Source organism: Poecilia reticulata, chromosome 15 (genome assembly GCF_904066995.2).
Source record: "Poecilia reticulata chromosome 15, P_reticulata-male-v2, whole genome shotgun sequence".
In the NCBI taxonomy this organism is placed as follows: domain Eukaryota; kingdom Metazoa; phylum Chordata; class Actinopteri; order Cyprinodontiformes; family Poeciliidae; genus Poecilia; species Poecilia reticulata.
In genome coordinates, this window is record NC_088844.1 from 2,607,262 (window position 1) to 2,627,894 (window position 20,633).

The 20,633-nt window shown below is 38.8% G+C and overlaps 1 protein-coding gene across 7 annotated transcripts in view; it reads left to right on the forward strand.

Annotated features, from left to right (window-relative positions):
• The window catches only part of itsn1 (intersectin 1 (SH3 domain protein)), a 78,707-nt gene that overhangs the window by 49,831 nt on the left and 8,243 nt on the right, over positions 1-20,633 (forward strand). For all 7 annotated transcript variants that reach the window (XM_008429021.3, XM_008429023.3, XM_008429027.3 and 4 more), the window contains 17 exons: positions 717-961; positions 1,048-1,222; positions 1,314-1,400; positions 3,315-3,472; positions 4,315-4,394; positions 4,474-4,646; positions 4,773-4,818; positions 5,049-5,170; positions 6,638-6,761; positions 7,237-7,431; positions 16,823-16,944; positions 18,244-18,350; positions 18,432-18,533; positions 18,615-18,696; positions 18,991-19,089; positions 19,178-19,261; positions 20,099-20,182. In XM_008429021.3, coding sequence (XP_008427243.2) covers positions 717-961; positions 1,048-1,222; positions 1,314-1,400; positions 3,315-3,472; positions 4,315-4,394; positions 4,474-4,646; positions 4,773-4,818; positions 5,049-5,170; positions 6,638-6,761; positions 7,237-7,431; positions 16,823-16,944; positions 18,244-18,350; positions 18,432-18,533; positions 18,615-18,696; positions 18,991-19,089; positions 19,178-19,261; positions 20,099-20,182 — 2,085 coding nt within the window. The remainder of the gene's footprint in view (positions 1-716; positions 962-1,047; positions 1,223-1,313; positions 1,401-3,314; positions 3,473-4,314; positions 4,395-4,473; positions 4,647-4,772; positions 4,819-5,048; positions 5,171-6,637; positions 6,762-7,236; positions 7,432-16,822; positions 16,945-18,243; positions 18,351-18,431; positions 18,534-18,614; positions 18,697-18,990; positions 19,090-19,177; positions 19,262-20,098; positions 20,183-20,633) is intronic.

Here is a 20,633-nt window from a genome sequence, read left to right on the forward strand (position 1 = left end):
CGCCAAGCAGACCAGAAGCTGCTTTTAAGCAGGAAACTCACTGTAGTGCAGGGCATTCTGGGTAAATAGAACCAAGAGTCAAATGCTGGAAAGAGAAATTTCAGAAACTGCAACTGCTAAAATCTGACTCTACTTCACTTTTATTACTATTTTGTGAAGAAAGAAGTTGCGTTCATGTATTCTTCTGAGGTTTTCCTGCGGCTTCCTTCAGAGGTTCTTGGTGCAGCGCCCCCACAGGTGGCTCTCAATTAGTTTGGATTGTTTGACGCAGTTCAGTAAAAGTGAACCGCATCAGCTGAAAATGCAACAAATGTTGCAGTTTTGGTAACTAATTGAGCCAAGTCCACTGGACTGTCGGGTGTGAAAACACTCTTAAGAGTTTTGTTTAGAAGCACAGCATATCTTTGATTTTTCCCGTTGCATCCTCCTAATTATGCAAATGCAAGAAATAGTTGCCGAGCAGTTATTTCATTGTAATTTGGTCAAGAAAGTTGCTGAGTATAATGAACACTTGGTTGGGACATTAACCAACAAAAGGATTACTGCGCCTCACTTTTTCTCATCCATTTTTCTAGTATTTAATAACTGTGACAGATGGTCTCACCGGCAAAGCTTTGTTTTGTTGTTCATTGTTCCTTTGAAGAGTTGACCGTAGTATTTAGAGCTACCTCTGTGTCAGTAGATCTTTTTGTAATGTTGCCTCTGTGTTCTGATAGGTGGATGAGTCTCAAACTGGGGAGCCTGGGTGGCTGGGTGGTGAACTAAGAGGCAGGACCGGTTGGTTCCCAGCTAATTATGCAGAGCGGATACCTGAAAGCGAAGCACCAATCAGCTTGCGGCCTCCGTCTTCAGCCACACCCCCTTCGACCCAGCAGCCAATGGCCACTCCCCCTTCAGCCTCCGGACACACCTCCACCTCAACATCTTCTGCTAACAGCAACTGGGCTGACTTCAGCACCACGTAAGTCTGACTCGTGTTACTTCCCGACTCCTAAATGTGTCAATAGATTTCCGCTGTAGCCTGATCGTCAAATTCCTTTGTGTCAGTTGGCCGTCTAGCACAGCGAGCCAGTCGGACAGCGAGGGATGGGACGCCTGGCCTACGTCCTCAGCCAATCAGAATCCATCTCTCAGCGTTCCATCGGCACAGTTACGGCAACGCTCCGCCTTCACGCCTGCCACCATGACGACAGGCTCCTCACCTTCTCCAGTACTAGGACAGGTATGAAAAGGGATAAAATGAATCGGTCACTATGCAAAGACAGATAGTTGTAATATGCTGCAATCCTACCTTTTTTGTGTTTTATTTTTAGGGGGAGAAGGTGGAGGGACTTCAGGCCCAGGCCTTGTATCCTTGGAGAGCCAAGAAGGACAACCACCTCAACTTCAACAAAAATGAGGTAGCAGTCCATCTCTATTCAATCTCGTGTTTACAGTAACTAGTTACCTGAAGGACAGAATAAAAGTTTGTAGAAGATAACAGAAAATCTACTGTACAGGATATTAGGTGTAGAGTACCACAAGGATTGATCATTGGACCTCTACTTTTTCGCTTTCTAAATTTCTTCAGTGTATCTTATTTGTGGATGACAATCTTATTTTATTCAGGAGAAAATATTGAATTGCTGTACATTAGTGGTGTCCCGATTGATCAGCCATCGATCATAAGCAGCTGATTTCCGTGAAAACGTGTATGATTAGTGATCGCCGATCACTCTCTTTTATTGCCGCAAAAATCGATCACCTACATCTCGTACTTCACAACCCTCTGAAGCCAGTGTGCAGCATATCTCCCCCTTCCCTTCACACGACGCAGGCACATGGTAGCAAATCCTAAGCAATGTTGTGTGGAGCTTTAGCGCTCTGAGAGTGATGGAGAGTCCCGGTTGACAGCATTTCAACTAAAGTTCTAAAGGGACACCGGCGTGATCAGACAGCAGGTAAATCAGCGCACAATTCTCGTCCGGTTGAACATGACGGTCAGAAAGCTAAGCAAATAACCCGAAAAATAATTTAAGTCAACGGGTTAGATAACCAACAGTGGAAGACGCAGGGTTCTGCTCTCGCGGTTGAACCGCCACTGCGCTACTGAGATGCTATATTTCACAGACGTAGCGCCGTTTCCACTCCACCAAATGTTCTCTCACATCGAACGTCTCCTAAAAGCTGCATGTAACTTAACAAAAAAGTTTTAAAAAAAAATGTTTTAAAACTTTCGCTGTCCTAACATGATAGATAATCTGTAAAAAAAAGTCACGCTCCTCTGCCTCCTCCCTGAGTTCTGCAGAATTACATGCTCGCTCCGAAACAACCACTCAGAACCAGCACCAAACAGCTGGCCGTGTTCACAGGCAGTTTCGACTTAGTAACAAGATTGTTTACTTTAATGCAACCTGCATTTAACTTGAAATGAATGTTTACTTTTGTATTTGACATTATTTGATACCGGCAGTGCTGTGAGATTTGTTTGACTTAATGTATAATTTTAGGCTGTTGAGAGCCTAGGTGTTAAATATTGTTTCACCGATTGCAGGTTTTCCTGTTGTCTTTTTGACTGAATACTTGCTGCATTGTCTTTGCAAGTATTTTGCAGGTTTTCTGTCTAAATTAGGTCGTTTTGTTACCAGATCATTTTTTCAGTTTGCCAGATCACATAGTAGCATTTATACCTAAAGTGAAAAATTAACAGCCAATCTGGATGCTCAGTATTGGTGATCGGCAGTGATCGGCCCTCATGGATGATCAGTATCGAAATTGGCAGCAAAAAACCTGATCAGAGCATCCCCACTATACATGGTTGGAAATTAATTCTGAAAAATTAAAAAATGGTTTGATAATAAAAGATTATCAGATTACTACCAGTAAAACAAAGTTTATTATATTTTGTTAATATAAAAAATGCTGATGCACAATTACATATCAAAGTAGTTGAGCTACATAAAACAAAACATATAAAGTTTTGGGGGTCCTCAATGATGAAAATTTGTCATGAAAATCTTATATAAAATATCCAAAACAATTCCTGTTTTAACTAAGGTAAATGAATTAGTCCCTTAGATTCAGACTGAAGATGATAGAAAGATGCATTTCAGTTAAAGGTGTCAGTTTATGGAACAACCTTGACAGTGAGCAAAAACAATCTAAACCTCTTTCTGCATTTAAAAGAAATGTGAAAATCATTAATTATTTCTTTTAGTTGTTACACGAAGTATTCATATTTATTGAGTGAATGAAATAAAAAATGAAATGAAATGAACTATAGACTCGTGTATGAAATTGTTGGTCTGAAAGCGGTAACATTGTTTTTGATGCAGATCATAACAGTGTTGGAGCAGCAGGACATGTGGTGGCTAGGTGAGCTTCAGAACGGACTAAGAGGCTGGTTCCCCAAAAGTTACGTCAAGCTCATCTCAGCCAACATGACGATTCCCTCTGCTGCCGCTGCTGCTGCAGTCCGCAGCAAAAACACTAAGTAAGTTTAGAAGAGCCCGTCACACCACAGTCCTCTAAGAATGGCAACGCATCGATGACAATGAAATAATGTTTGATCCAATTCAGTGATGTCCATCTTCCTAAAAAGGAGAATCTTTATCTTAAATTCATGTTGTACTCAGAGGTTATTCTTGACTTTTTATTTATTTTTTTTTTGGTGTCAAAAAAATCCCATTATAATCTATTATTGTCACATTATGCCATCACACATGAAGAAAATTAATACAGGTGGCCCCAAGAACTAGATATTAAAAGAATCTAATTAAATTATATTTAAATTATGAAAGATTCACCTGCTGTGGTCTGAACACAGTCTCACAACGTCCGCATGGACCTGAATTGTGTGGCAACTTGTGCTTAATCAAACATCTCAAAGTTTTGATGTTGATCTGAACGCTGCATCTGCACTTTGCTGCAACAATGGAGACTGGAATTATAAGAGCCACATCAACCAGTGTTTTGAAATCAGGGAACATTTCTCCAAGTGAAGATTGCTTTGCGCACTTCTGTACCAAGTGGTCAGGAGTGTGAATTGAAAGTGGTCAAAATGACAGAGGGCCTTCAGATTTTTTTTGTCACAGTTTTAAAAATTTGTTAAAGGCAGAAAATGTTCGGTGATCACCACTTTAACCAGACTGCATCCAGCTGCATTTTGTTTTTGTCAGATCTGGAAGTGTTTGTCAAAAAATGGAAAACTGTGATGGCTCTTTGGAAATCAGCCTGTCAACATGACATTCCTTATATAGAAATTATTTTACTTTTAAATATTTACACATTTTGAATAATTTCTTTTTGTATCATTTTTTTTCTCTTGTCCCCTAGTGAAGCTGGAATATCGGAGAGTCCGCCCAATGGGAAACGACCCTCATCCTCTCCGGCAAAACCTTCTGAATCTGGAGAAGGTAACTCGATAAAGAACGTTTACCGTTTCCTGACTTTCTCTAGAGAGAGTAGTGACTTTTTCGTCCTGCTTTTCTCCAGAATATGTGGCCATGTACACCTATGAGAGCAGTGAACAGGGGGACCTTAGTTTCCAGCAAGGAGACATTGTTGTGGTGACCAGGAAAGAAGGGGATTGGTGGACTGGCATGGTGGGGGGAAAGACTGGAGTCTTTCCTTCCAACTACGTCAAACCACGCGACTCAGTGCCAGAGGTTGAAACCTTTGTTTCAGATTATTTAGTCTGGGCTAAATATTCCCAAATTATAATTTGGGAATATTTGCAGGATTTTATTTTATTTACTTATTATTTTTAATTGTTGTGAATTTCCCTTTATCAGTCCCTGGGACCTGCAGGGAAGACGGGAAGTCTGGGGAAGAAACCAGGTGAGATTTTTTCTTATCTTTGTTCTAATAAAACAGATTTAACTTAGATTACTAAATCTAATCCAATCTATGTGTATCATTTGTTCTGCTGGTTTCCACTTAGTATTATAACTTGTTTTGCATCTTTAGTCATTTAAAAGAGTGTTTGCAAAATGCTGATTTCTGCTTTGTCAAACTAATATTCTTAGAAGTTAAAAAAAAAACATTTTCCTTCCTTTTCCCTCTTTTAGAGATCGCTCAGGTGATCGCTGCTTACACTGCAACGGGTGCAGAGCAGCTGACGTTAGCACCGGGACAGCTCATCCTCATCAGGAAGAAGAATCCCGGGGGCTGGTGGGAGGGCGAGCTGCAGGTACACCAGCACTGTCCAACCTGGACAGATGTCTATCAGGTCGTCTTAACATGGATTAAATAAACATGCTTGTTAGAGGTGTAAACAAGGTGCCCGCACGTCCTTAAAAGTCTCAGTTTCATTTATCTAAAATTAAGGCCGTAAAATGTCTTAAATTCATTAAAATAAGGCCAGTGCCACATGACCTTTTGAGAAAAGGTAACTGTTTAGGCAAAAATGTACTTTCTTGTAATTTTTAAAGATCAGCATTTTATTTCAATTTTTAAGATTTAAAATAAAGATGAACATAAGCAGATGGGTAATTTATTTTACAAAGCACACAGTCTCCAGTCTAGTGATAAGGAGAAAAACAGATATTTGTGTCAGTCCTTGTGGAATTTCAATGCAAATATTGCAGAAAATTTTTTTTATATAGTTAATAACTTGCATTTGTTTTTATCTTTATTTACAAACATTAGCCAGTTTATAATTTTTTGCAAAAATTACTACACACTCTTAAAAAGTCTTAGATTCATACATATAGAAGTAAGGCCTTAAATGTATTAAATTTATTTTAAAAGAAATTGAAGTTGGTCTTGAATACGTTCATCACAGGTCTTAGATTGATGTATTTTAAATTAAGGCTTTGAAATGTCTTAAGTTAATTAAAATAAGACAAGACAGCCTTAAATATTTTATTCACAGATCTTTACATATATTTAGGTATTCCTGCCACCACATCTTGTGGTTACAGGAATATTTAATCTCTTTTTTTTTTTCTTTCTTTCTTTCTCGTGGGTCTTTTCAGGCAGTTGTTTGAGTTGTGTTTAATCTGCTTCTTTGTGTCCAGCAGCTTCAACTGCCTTGAAGCAGTTGAAGCTGCTGGTAGCTAGCTGCTAATATACCCTTCCAGAACATTTGTTCTGGTTTCTACAGTGGAAATGGAATGAGAAGGAAAAACTAGCTAGCTACTAAAAATTTGCAAGCAAGGTAGCTCTTTTTTTTTAAAGCTTTTTTGCATTTATCATGGTTTAAGTGCAAATGTATTGGCAGGATGATGTTCATCTTCACCATTGGATCACTTCTGTTGCCAACCCATACGATGCTACATTCATTCTGTACAAAAAAGCTGGGCTCTAGGGTGGTTAAGGCTGTTTCTTTTGTACATTTCTGATGTGATTCAGGTCTTGAATTTAATTCAATGGTCTTAATAAGGCCTTAAGAAATAAATTACATTTTAAAATCAAAGTCAAAGTCTTAAATATGAAACCTTCAAAAACCTTGTGTAAAGGTACACAACAATCATAGTTTGATACCTTGGTTTTACAGTCACAGTTTGGTGTGCTTTGAACAAGAAAAAATATTGTGGGTGAAAAACATTAAAGTGTAGTGGTTTGAGTCAATTGCTCTAAAGGATGTTCAAAAGTAACAGCTCATTGTTGGTGTTGAGCTGATATCTGCTGTCGTTCTCTATTTCTCATGACGAAGGCTCGGGGGAAAAAGCGTCAGATTGGTTGGTTTCCAGCCAATTATGTGAAGCTTCTGAGTCCCAGCACCAGCAAGACCACTCCTACAGAGCCCACCCCTCCTAAACTGGCTCCTGCCAGCACAGGTATGCACGTCACACATTTATATCTGTCTTTGTGGACCTCACTCATCATAGGTGGTTGATGCTACCGCTAACTAGCTGCTAATGTACCCTTGCTAGTTAGCTAGATTTTTTTTATGTCTCTCATGGTTAAGTGAAAATGTATTGCCAATTTATTGTCATTTGTACATTTTTATCACAATACAGGTCTTAAATTTCATTAGTAATGGTATTAAAAAGGTCTTGAAAAATCTTACATTTGAGTTGGTGAAACCTGAAAAAACCCTGTAGTCATTGCGGAAGGTACAAAGAGCCGCAAGTTTCAGACACCTGGGCTAGGGTAGACGTCAATAAAAATAAAGGTGAGTCTGGGCAGATAAAAAGAAAGAAATGCTTCAAGAAATCTATTAGTCAGTTTTTTTTAAGTCACTTTTGGTTTGAGATTTTGTGTCAAATTGAAAATGTTGATGTCTGGTCCGTCTTTTCTATTTTTGTGAAGCTCTGTGTCAGGTGATTGGCATGTATGACTACGTGGCCCAGAACGACGACGAGCTGGCCTTCCAGAAGGGCCAGGTGATCAACGTGCTCAACAAGGACGACTGTGATTGGTGGAAAGGAGAACTGAACGGGAGGGAGGGCCTGTTTCCTAGCAACTACGTCAAAATGACGACAGACACCGACCCAAGCACGCAGTGTGAGTACGCGCACACACGACCCCACCTGTAGCGTGGATTCCACCGGCAGTGTGCGCTAAGATGAGCAGACTAACGTTCAGTTCCGTGTAAAACAAACACACTGACACACACACACACACACACACACACACACACACACACCCCCCCACACACACACACACACGCACACACACACACACACGCACACACACACACACACACACACACACACACACACACACACACACACACACACACACACACACACACACATCCAGAGCCAGGTGTGGAGATGCTGTCCCTCTCTGTCAGTCTTTTTGACCCCAGGCTGGTTTCACCTTTCACCTTCACACTCCTTTGGGCCTCTTTGATAACCTCCCCATCATGCCCAACCTCTGGGTGGTGCCTGTGTGTGTTTGTACGCTGTGTATTTGCATGTAGATGTGTGTTAATTTGCACGCATCAGTGCATAAGCACCTCTTTTTTCCTCTCTGCATGTTTTCCTTCAGCATGATCCACCATAAATGTAAGAGTTTCTACAGCACAGCAGAAACATCACAACACAGTAAAAAAAAAAATAGAAAAAGCTAAACACGGGGACTGGCAAATGCAAATTTGTTGGCACCCTCTGTGGAATTTGAAGAAAAATAAATGAATATTTTCTCATATTGAGTAATTCTGAAGAATTGATCTTTAATTCATTCAGTTGGGAGAAAAGGGAAAATCCCATGTTGACAAGCATCTCAGATCCCTCACCATACCCAACGGTGGGCATGAGGTTTTAGTCTGGCTTCATACTTTGTTTCTCCCCAGACCCAACTGGATGGGTGTTTGTTGCTGAATAATCCAATCTTAGTGCTTTCACACCCGAGTTGTTCAATGTGTTTACTATGAACTTTGTAAACACATTGAACTCTGTAAATACCACTTCAATTGTACTTTTGTTGTCCTCAATCACAAACTGATTTGTGGCATGTCTAATCATTCAACGACATATGCATTGAATTCAAACATACACAAATTACCGTATTTTCCAGACCATAAGGCACACCGGATTATAAAATGGATGCTAAAACATACGGTCCAAAAAAAAAAAAACAGTAAGTTTAGTTGAACTTTATTCTACTATGTAACAATACACTCATGTTATTTTTTATTCTTCTTCCACAAATCCATTAAAGTCCTCATCTTCTGTATCTGAATTGGACAGCTGGGCAATTTCGCCATCAAACATGCCAGGTTCCCTCTCATCATTGACAGAGTCGGTCTTGTTGCCAGGTGGCTGTTCAGCAATGATGCCGGTTTTCGCGAAGCTCGGACAACAGTTAAGGCAGATACATCAGCCCTGGCATCCACAATCCATTCGCACATGGTGGCGTAACTCGCCCGGCGTCGCCTCCCCGTCTTAGTAAATGTGTGTTCAGTCTGTCATCCATCGCTCCCACGCCGCTCGCAACTTCTTTTTGAATACCCTGTTTACACCAATGTTCAGCGGTTGGAGTTCTTTTCTTAATCCTCCTGGAATGATAGTAAACTCCAAATTAGTTTGCTTCACTTCCTTTTTCACAGTAGCGGTGAGATGGGCGCGTATGGAGTCGCAAATGAACAGGGATGGTGATGCATGGAAAAACCTCTTGTTTTTACCGGAGGCGTATGCTGCAGAACTCTGATTGGTTTATTGCTGCTGGTGTACGTACTGTACACTTTACGTCTATGTGTCAGGGACAGATTTTGGAATTCAGTGCACACATAAGGCGCACCGGATTATAAGGCACACTGCTGATTTTTGAGAAAATTTAAGGCTTTTAGGTGCGCCATATAGTCCGGAAAATACGGTACATAAATAAAAAATTATGGCATAAGGATGTGTTAAAAACGTTAACAAATGTAAGCTAGCCTTAAATGTATTAGTCAGAGGTCTTAAATTTTGTTGTGGCAGAATTTTTTGGGGGCCTCAGGACTTTTCTGTCATGCAACAGATTGAGTCACATGAAAACATCTTTTGTTGCATTCTGACACGAGGCCGTTCAGGCTCCCGCTAGCTAGCTGCTAATGTATGCTTGATAGCTAGCTACCATTTTTTGTCTATCATGGGTAAGTGCAAAGTTATTGCCAGTTGGCTGAACGAAGTTTATTTTAGACACTGGCTCACTTCTGCTGCAAACCCATTTAATAAAAACTTGTCAGCTGCACATTTGTTTCTCACATATGCAGTGTGAGAAACATAAAGCTGCTACTAAGAGCCACAAACAAACCCCAGAAATGCCACGGTTTTTGCTAGGCTCGATTGTAATAAAGCAGAATCTGCCAGCCATTCCCTATGTTTTTATTTTATTTACTTTTTTGGTTTTAAAATGTCACTCAAGGGGGCATTAAAAATGCCTTAAAATGTATTCAATTAGATTTACTGACTTGTACATACCCTAAAAAAAACGCTGTGCGACCTTTACCCCACGTTTCACCCCTCTTTTCTTCTCCTGTCTTATTGTATTACTATCTAATAATGGCCACTAGTGACTGAATGTGGAAAAATGAAATTTAAAAAAAATTAAGTGGACCTCTCCTCTTGTCGCTCACCCATGCTTCATATAAAGGTGCTCCACCCTCTTCAATAACACCCCTATAATAACTCTGCATCATAATAGATGTGTTCCTTGGTAGCATAAACAGACTAATAATGATGAAGATGCTTCTTTTTCGTAAAGCATAAAGCTCCATGCAACTTTGAAGATGTATTTTCAAATTTGTTAAGTTCGAGCCAGATAATTTTCCTCAAGGAATTTTAATCAAACTTCTTGAATGATTTGAGGAATTATTATTGCCCTAATACAAAAGTATTCAGCCCCCTTTTCTCTGAGTGCAACCAAAGGTCTTCAGAAGTTCCCTGATGACTGCTAATGACTGAATAGAGTCCACTGGAGTGTAATCTAATCTCAGTACAAATTCATCTGCTCTGCAACAAGAAAATCACTTATTGAATTTTACAGAAAAGAATAAAACCATAAATCCTGTGTGAGCTGTGTGTTGCTGTCGCTTTAGATGCTCTGGTCTTGTCTCATGTCTCGGCGCACCTCCACACTCTCTCTGTCTTGCTGCACACTCCACCCACCTAGCACCCAACCAGACATTGTTCTTGTTGTTGTTTCTTGTTTGTTTTTTTGTTTTTTTTGTTTATTTTTCTTTTTTTTTGTTTAGTTGTTTTTTTTTGTTGATGTTGTTGTTGTCGTCCTCTCTCTAGGATCATATCATTACCCAGAACCCCCCTCTCCTCAAAGCCCTCAAAGAGACCCACTAGGCCACGCCCACTAGGCCACTCTACCAATGGGACAGCAACGAGAGGTCACATGACCCGGACATGGCGCCTCTCCACCTGTAGAAGCCAGAGACAGGCAGACACACAGACAGACTGTAATGTTAAAAAATGAACACGCCCTGAACTCTTTGTCTATGCATGGTTCTGACCGGACTTGGCCAAACTCTCCAAACGGCATGCTTCACCAGGAAGGGAGATCAGTAGTCAGCACTCCTCCTGCTCCTCCTCTTCCTTTCTTGCTTTTCATGTCTTTCTGGTTCATCTGGCTAGAGGTTTCGATCGGGAATGAAGGGAGAAGAGGAGGGGAACTTGTTGAACTCCTCCCCTTTTTAAGATTGGACTAATGAACAGGTCTTTACTGGATCACAGTGGCTGTATACACACACACGCACTCCCATAGCCGCACGCATGCACACACACACACAACACACACACACACAGAGCCTTGTGCCAGCAGGGTGAAGTGGATAGTGGGTCATTTTGTGGCTTTATGGGAGATGTAGTCATTAGTCATTCACTCAACTCATTCCAATTTCTTTTTTTTTTGTATGTTTTGTTTTGACCCTGCTTCCATCGCTTTAGTCACATGTCAGTCAAAGGTGCTGGCTCCCCTCCCTCACTAACCTGTCCCCCCCACCCCTCCCACAGCTTCACAGAAAGACCCACTATCTGCTGGAGGACAAGTCTGAGAGTTAAACTGTCTCCTCTCCTCAATGGCAAATATTCCCTTCCTCTTGTCTTGCCTCTTTCTTCCTCGCCTTTCCCACCCTACTCAAAAGGAGAAGAGAAGTACTGATGGCAGCAGACGGTTAAAGGGATAGTTGAGAATTCCAATTCTGTTAAAAATCTATAGACTGGTAATATCTTACCAGCAATAGATCAGTTTTCTCGCAGTCTTCGTTTAGTATGAATTAGGTAGTTGGTCCTGGAGGCTGAAAACAGGTTAATTTCATGAGCCTTTATATGTTGTTTGCATTGAGTATTTATTTACACACAAACCGATTGTACAGGAAACGGAGACCGCAGGAGCATGCTTGGAGCATTCTCTGAAAATGGAAAACATTCTGTGCTTAATGTAAAAGTAATTCATCTTAAAAATCAATAAAATCATGTTCATTTAAACATGTTGCTCATATTTCCGCAGATTACGGTTTGTGTTTCCATGGGAAGATCATTGGTGGCGCACTCCCTCCTACCTTCTTTTTTTTGTGTGTAAATAATCACTTGGCTTTGTGTGAGCAACTATTCAAATCAAAATTGGCTGGCATAAAAACTCATAAAATAAATCACTTTGGTCTTAAGCCCTCTTGGACCAGCTGTAGGCTTCCAAAATCAACTAATCTGGATTTGTACTAAATTAAGATGAGTTATTTATTGCAAATAAAAGATTAAATGCTTGCCTGTCTTAGAAATTGCTGAACTATCCCTTTAAATCTCACGCTGCAGCGCTGCTTGCCTTCTGGCGGGAAAGGGGACGAGCGGCCGGAGTGGAGCTGAAGTTCCTCTGCAACCAAATTACACTAAAGAACCTGATGCACAGAACACAGCCACACACAACTCACAGCAGATATGTTTTAATGTGTAGAACCTTACCATTCTGACTGTGTATTAACTTCAAATGATCCATTAATGTTTGATGTTTTGTTTACATTATTATTGTTTTTTCTGTTGCCACGTCGATGGGAGACATTCACGCAATAATGAGCTAGACCAAGATAAGGACACCGTGATGATGTGCAGGTGGATTTGGTACTAAACCTTTTAGGGGTGCAGTGATTGTGCAGCAGCTGCTTTCAGATGTCTAAATCATTCCAGTGAAAGAAATCATCTGACTTTTTAAGATTCTTACTCAAGTTATTGCGTTTGCACATAGGAATTCATCTTATTTCTAGGGTTTTGTTTGTTGGAGGAGTAAACATTGTTCCTCTTGCCCTGGTTAAACCAAGTAGCACATCTGACTCTAGATTAATATTAACGCGCACGCGCGCACCCACACACACACACACACACACACACACACACACACACACACAGACACACAGTTATATTTATGTTTTTCACTTGGTGAAAAAAAAAAGCCAAACTGCTCTGTACCATTGTTCCTTACCAAGCAGGTGCTGTTTTTTGCTTGGTAAAACATGTTTTTTCAACTTTGAGCTCCTTTTGCATTGCATGCAAACATGATTTAGCCATGCACAACTATTTCACCCCTCTGAGATTTTAAAGAAACAGTATTGTTTTACTAAAACATCAATGACACACAAGCCTGAAAAAAAAAAAAAAACTTTTTTCCAGTAGAGATGCACCGATCAGATATTTGTGGTCAGTTTCCTATATCTGGCTTTCTACTGACTGTAGACTGTTCCAATTCCTCTTTAAGAGCTATATTTATCTAGCTATACTGACACAGGCGATCAGTATTTATAGTATAAGTGGCAAATGGAACGTCATTCTATATGAGGGAGACCAGTAGTTGTAAAACAGGGTTTTACTTTCTTATTAGCATGGTTGGAATTAACTCTAAAATTTCCTGAGAAATCTAGTATCTTGCATGAACCATATGTTTTACCTGTTTGACAAAACATCCCAAGTCAGGAGTGACTTGACTTCCTGAGTCAGATTGCACTTTTTTGTACCACTGAAAAAGTTGGTATAAAACAAACAAACAAATAAGTACCAACAGGTGAAAGAGTGACATAATCAAAACCTGAAAGTCGCAATTTAGTGTAATTTAAAGCAGTTTCCTGAATTCACTTTAAAACATTTCACAGGAACTGAAACTTGGTCATCTTCTCTCATTAACAACTTTCACACCAAAGGCTGTGGAAGTTGTTAATGACAACCTGGTAGCATTTAGAAGATCCATTCACTAATTGTCTATATATCGGAGTTTTGAGTCTGCAACCAGTCAACCGACTGGTCATTTGACCAGCTGAAAATCGTCCAGTTCCATTCAGTTCCGTTCAGTTCTGTTCAGTTGCATTCGCGGGCAGATTTCTTGGTGCATCTCCACAATGAAATCAGTTTGTTTCAAGCGGATCATTTTCCCTCACCTCATTCCATCCTGAAAGCGTCACGTTTTAGTGTCATTTTACTGAATCAGCCAATTCACAGGGAGACAGCACTGCCTCGCTTTTACTTGAGACAGATTATTTACAGTGTGTTACCTGTTACAGACGAGACATGAACCGTTTTTTTGTTGTTTTATTTCATAGCAACAGACTAGTGTTAGAGGGACTGCCGTATCTTTGTATTAGGGTTATTTGTTATTGTTTATTCAAATGACAGTATTGTGATTTTAATGTTTACCCTCAGAAACACAGATGAATGAAATGATTATAGAAATACATTTTTATACAGGAAGCAATAATTTGTTAGCATTATGAACCTTCTTGAATCTCATTGGTTCCTCATTGAGTCAGTATTGAAAGTCAAGCTCTCTGATTGGTCAATGAGTTAAGGTCAGTGGGGGGTTTAGCAAACTGGACTTGTTGGTTTTGGGAACTTGTCTAATTTACATTCACCTTTCTTTTTTTTTGTACCAGTTGCTTATTGATTATCAAGGCTTGACAGATGGAGCTCATAAGTTTAGAGAAAGGAGCCAACTAAACCAGAGCCACGCTCCTCCACACCGGTTTGGTTGAGGATATGATGACTAAAATCAATTGTGTCCCAACCTCTGCAGTTACTTTTGTCTCCATCACCATTTATCTAAACCATTCAAGAATTCAAAGTAATACAGGTCAAAAAGGTTTGAATTTATACGCGTAGTTTTTTATTTGTAGAATAAACTTTTATGATGTGTCAAAGTGGTTTTATTGGAAGAAAACCCTTAGCTAAGCTCCGAGTTACGTCGAGACTCTGGTTTAGTCTGCTTAATTAAAAAAATATAAATAAATAAGATCTTTTTGATTCATAATTAATAAGCTGTAATGCGCTATCCTTTATGTGGATAAGTATACCTAAACTGATGGTTAAAGAATGCCAAATGTAATCAGAAAGGTGGCAGTGAGTATATTTACGAATGAATGTGTGAATGATCGAAAAACAATGCATAAATGAGCAGTTTTTATGGAAACCAATAAACGGGATGGAAACACAGAAGACTTGAATGAGTGAACAAAGTGTACAGAATGATGGTGTTTGTTGAATTGTTTTTGAGTGGAGATCTTCATGAAACAGGGAAGCCTGCTTGTTCTGATGATTAAACAATGTAAGATGGACTGCAGACAACTGGCCTTGTTATTCACATTATTACGCATCTGTTTTTATAAAAGCTTTTTAAAATAGCAATTTAGCGTAGTAATGAATTGACCTAAATTATTAAAACTTGATAAAATATTCATTTTATAAAGATACTTCTCATAATGAGAATTGAATATTAAAATAAGCAATATTGCTTGTCTCCATGGTGGATTCCAAAACTATTCAATACCTTTGCTTAGAATTGTAAACCAAATCGAAGCCAAACCAGGAACTTTAGTTCAGTTCATATACAGTCAAGCCAAATACTATTCATACCTCTGACAAAAGTAAATTTCAAGTAATCTTAGTTGAACCAACAAGATTTTTTTTTAACTGGGTGTAACTGGGTTTCTAACTGAGGCGTCTCCCAAAATTTAGTCAACTGTATTCAATCAGAGCCAATTCACAGCACATGACGTCTCTGTAAAAAGTATTTAGTTCAGTCATACACATTAGGGTTGCAACTAACAATTATTTTAATAACTGACTATTCTGACTATCAATCAAATAAAAATGAATTGATTACTAAGTTAGTTGACAATTACTCCAGTAATCAATGAATCACGATTAGTCATTTCAGCTGTTCTACACATAATCCACTTTTATCTTATTTATCAAACATTAATGTAAAGTTCAGTTCATAATGGAAAAACCCGAGGAAGCAGAGCAGATTCTATATCAGCAATCCCTTCTGCATGTATGCATGTTCATAAAGATATAATCATAAAACAAAGCAAATATTTTTCCAAAATTAGCATGTCAAAATAATTTCAACCAAAGTAAAGTTAAAGGGAAAATCATTATTAGCATTATAGCAAATAAAACCAATTAAATCTAATTCCTTTTGTCATGTTTCCTCTGTTGTCTTGACAATAACCTTTAAACTCTTAACTAGAACTGCACAATATTAGGAAAACATCTATGTCATGATATCTGTGAATTTTGCAACAGTGAAATGGCTTGTGATAAATAAACAATCATGAACTATTTCTGACTTTTTGCTTTTGGTTTCTAACAAACATAGTTCCCAGCTAATGATATTCAATATTTCCATGTCAGCAATAAGGCTTTATTGAAAAAGTTGCACCTGCTGTTTCTATGGAGATGGTCTAAACCAGTGGTCCCCAAACTACGGCCCGTGGGCCGGATCCGGCCCGCCTCCACATTTGGTCCGGCCCCCTGAACAATACCAGAGAGCATTCAGATTTTTTTTCATATGTTGTATTTTCCGGTTTAACCACCAGGGGGCTCTTTAGCAGGAAGAGTGTCCTGTAAACTGTGGGTGTTTTGTTTTGCATGGTGCATTGCTGCCATCTGTTGGACTTTTAGGGAACTGCTTGACTTTTATGTTATTTAATCAGTACGGTTGTTTGCTAGCGGTAGAGCAGATGAACACACGTGTTTGTTATGAACCCTCACAGGAAAAAGTTTGGGGACCCCTGGTCTAAACAAAAACATCTTTCTTTTTTGTGTAAAAGCTGTTTGTGTCCATGTAGTTTGATCATTAATTCAGCCTGTTGTCTGAAGCACCACATTCTGTGCCGCCTTGTCTGGCTGAATCGCAGCAACTCCCTTCAACAATAAGTCATCCACCATCCTACACACATCAGTGCAGAGCGTCCTTATCGCAGAACAAAACTCCATTAGTAAACATAGTGAACAGAGCTTCATATTGACAGTGTCACATTTGACTGAGATGCCACTCCAGTGTTTGTATGTTGATCTCAGGTATGTATGACCTAAAATGGTTTCCTTTTTTTCTATGCTTTGTGTATGTAGCGCCGTTCCTGCTGAGAAAAGCCAGGGTGACGGTGGTGTGTCGTTGTTTTTTTTCTGTGACATTTGACCTTTAGGGTGTGCTGACCTCCACCTGCTGGACATGCTGAGTCCGATGGAGAGGAAGAGACAGGGCTACATCCATGAGCTGATTGTCACAGAGGAGAACTACGTCAACGATCTGCAGCTCGTCACCGAGGTAACCACAAGGGTTCATCAGGCCATACCTTCAGGTCACCTGCAACGATGCTGGTTTTTTTCTATGTTAACAAGATCAGCTCACTATTAAGTTTTTCTTTTCATTTGAGACAGTTCTGATATTGTCTCCAATGTTTTTTCCCCATTTAAGACATTTGGGTCTGAAAATGCCTCGTTTTACTTCTAATGCTGTTGACAGTGTTGCTCTATTTTAGGTGATAAATCAACAATAAGACAATTATTTTTTTAAATGCAGTTTTGGAACATTTTCAACATTATGATGAAAAGTGTTCAGGTGTTTTTTTATTACATCAATTACATCAATAAATAAAAAGATGAAATTACACAGATGGAATCTGTTGCTCCAGATTTTATTTAGGGGAATAAGAGTTGAGGGGGTAAATATAAATGTAGAAGTATAATTTTCCTAATACTTTTATGCAGTACATTATATCAAGCTCGTACACTTTAACTTGAAAAATAATGTTCACCTACTGCCTTGTAGGCAACTGTAAAATAGTTTTTGTTTTAACTCAGAAATTAAAGTTCATCAAGTTAATTTAACAAGAGATGAGTACTATCAGCTCATCCATCTTCAATGGTAGGTTGCTATAATCTAATACTGCTGTTTAAACCAAATAATTATTCCACATTATGCAATAAAACTGCCTAGTTGTTGAACAAGAACACAATTCTGTTATTTTCACTCACATCATCAGGTTAAACTTACTGTAAGTTGGAAGAATTTGAATTTTTGCATGAACAAAATATCTGATCTTATAATTCGTTTTGTTAAACATCACACTGAATTATGCTCAGAAAGATTTATTTACAACAGCTGTAAGCAGTTTGAGAAAACGTCGTCTTCAACCGTAGCAAACTGAAAGTTGCATTGAAATAAATATTTGCCTTAAAAACATCCAAAAGTCAGGTCAAAGTAACACTTCCATCTCACTCTCGGTACAAAAACCTGCCGCTAAGCACCTTGGGAAATACTTACCACTGTTGCATTTTTTCTTTATTTGAATCGCTAACTAAGCCTAGCTCAGTAAGCAATAAATACATTCATTACCTGATCAGTTAAAATGAGATCAATAATTTCCATTTGGACAACTGTTAAAGAGATGCTCCAATTTAATATTAGAAAGTCAGAATTTTGAAAAACGCTGCAAACATTTGATATTCAGCATGAAGCAGTGTTCAGACATTTGCTATAAATTGATATCAAACGCCATAAAACAGCAGTTTGCACAGAGAAATCTGCCTTGCACTAAACGTCACTTCTTCTCCGTTGGTGTAGATCTTCCATAAGCCTCTGCTGGAGTGTGAGCTGCTGACAGAGAAGGAGGTGGCCATGATCTTTGTGAACTGGAAGGAGCTCATCATGTGCAACATCAAACTTCTCAAGTGAGGAAAAAAATCTATATTGTTGATGGGCTTTAGATAAACGCCTCTTGTAGTTTTTACAGACTCGGGGTTTCCTTGCAGGGCTCTCAGGGTGAGGAAGAAGATGTCGGGCGATCGGATGCCTGTGAAGATGATCGGCGACATCCTGACCAACCAGCTGCCTCACATGCAGCCGTATATTAGGTCAGGAAGTGGATCGCTTTCCATCTGTAGGAGTTTTTGTCCTACTTCTTGTAGTGGAGCAGCCATCTTGTTTTTTTGCAGGTTCTGTTCATGTCAGCTGAACGGGGCCACGCTGATTCAACAGAAGACGGACGACAGTCCTGAGATCAAAGACTTCCTCAAGGTTAGAACTCTGATCACTTCCTGAAGGTGGAGCTTCAGAAAGATTTCAAGGCGTTAAATTACATAGTAAAATTTCTTTTAAGTCATATTTGTTATACATAGCAATTTTTAACAACTGAAGTTAACATAGTTACTTGATTGTCCTATGAAATGTCACTGTGAGCCTGGAAGACACACAGCACTGCCCCTTTAAACATGAAATAACTTTAAAAGTCTTCAAAATTATATTAAAAACATTTTTGTGGGGGAAACTACAACTAAAACAATGAATTTTGATGTTTTGTGTTTCCATCAGAGATTAGCCATGGATCCCAGGTGCAAAGGGATGCCTCTGTCCAGTTTTCTACTCAAGCCGATGCAGAGAGTCACACGCTACCCTCTCATCATCAAAAATGTTTGTACCATTAGTGCCCATAAAATTCTCGTGGAAATTCCAGATTCTAATCCGAGTCTGAATTGTTTTGAACTGTTTCTGATTGCAGATCTTAGAAAACACTCCAGAGTCTCATCCAGACCACAGCCATCTGAAAGCAGCACTGGAGAAAGCAGAGGAGCTCTGCTCACAGGTGAAAACTGGAAACACACACTAAGGCAGCCGCCTACAGCGGACTGGAAAATCAGTTATCACTGGATCTGTCACTTATTTTTGGACATATATGCTTTTGAATTATGATCAAGCTGTAATCTGCAATAGTTTTATGTGTGTAAAAGATAAGTGTCTGGAAAGTAAACACAAGGCAGACAAAAGTTGCCAAAAAGTGACAATATTATATACAGAATACCCAATATCAATGATTCATATGGTGGCTAATCAAGAAAAAAAGTAAAAATCACCAGCCTGAATATAGTGAGTGATTTAGAGGGTGAAACAGAGACCAGCATCCTACCCAGAGATTTAAGAACATTTTAAAAACCCAATTCTAGCCATATTAAGATTCTGACCAGCATTGTTACCCTGATACACACCCTTATCTATCCCAATGTCTGTCACTAAGATACTTAAATGATCAAGTTGTGTGGAGATTGTGTAAACTAGTGCAGCAGTGAATGGCAGCATCTAAAAGTCTCAGTTTTCTACACATAATTAGTGTTTTATTCATGAGAGTTTTAAGTGCATTGCAGGAATGTAGTTATCAAGATATTGAAAGTTACATCAATTTTTTGTGATTCAACCATCTTTGAAATCACAAAAGTAAGAAACGTGTACTTTAAAATTGTACTGTAAATATATTAAATTGGTTATCTGCTCTTAAAAAACTACTTAGAACTCCAATTGTGATTTAACTGTGTTTTATGCTTTCAAAGTTTTTAGTTACTCAAACGTGATTGTAAGAGTAGTTAATCTTGATAGAAAATGTACTTGGATGTGGATGACGAGTTGAGTGTGTGATCTGTGTTGTCAGGTGAATGAAGGCGTCAGAGAGAAGGAGAACTCTGATCGGCTGGAGTGGATTCAGGCTCATGTTCAGTGTGAGGGGCTGTCAGAGGTGCAGTATCAGCCGCAACTGCTTTTTTAAGATTAATAAGAGGTGAAATACTCAAGATAAGGCAGCTTTTCTGAGTAGCTTTATTGACATATTTTACAGAGATAATTTAAAGATATATATGTATATATACACTCCTCAAAAAAATAAAGGGAACATTTAAACAACACACTATAACTCCAAGTAAATCAAACTTCTGTGAAATCAAACTGTCCACTTAGGAAGCAACACTGATTGACAACGGGGACCCTCGTTGTCAATCAACACATATATATATATATATATATATATATATATATATATATATATATATATATATATATATATATATATATATATATATGCAACGTTTAGGCAGCCACAACATACAGGGTGTCATCAGAATATGTATGGGGAAAAAATTTAATAATCTGATGGAGGGAAAGCAATTATATATCCAATAAAAATTGTTGTG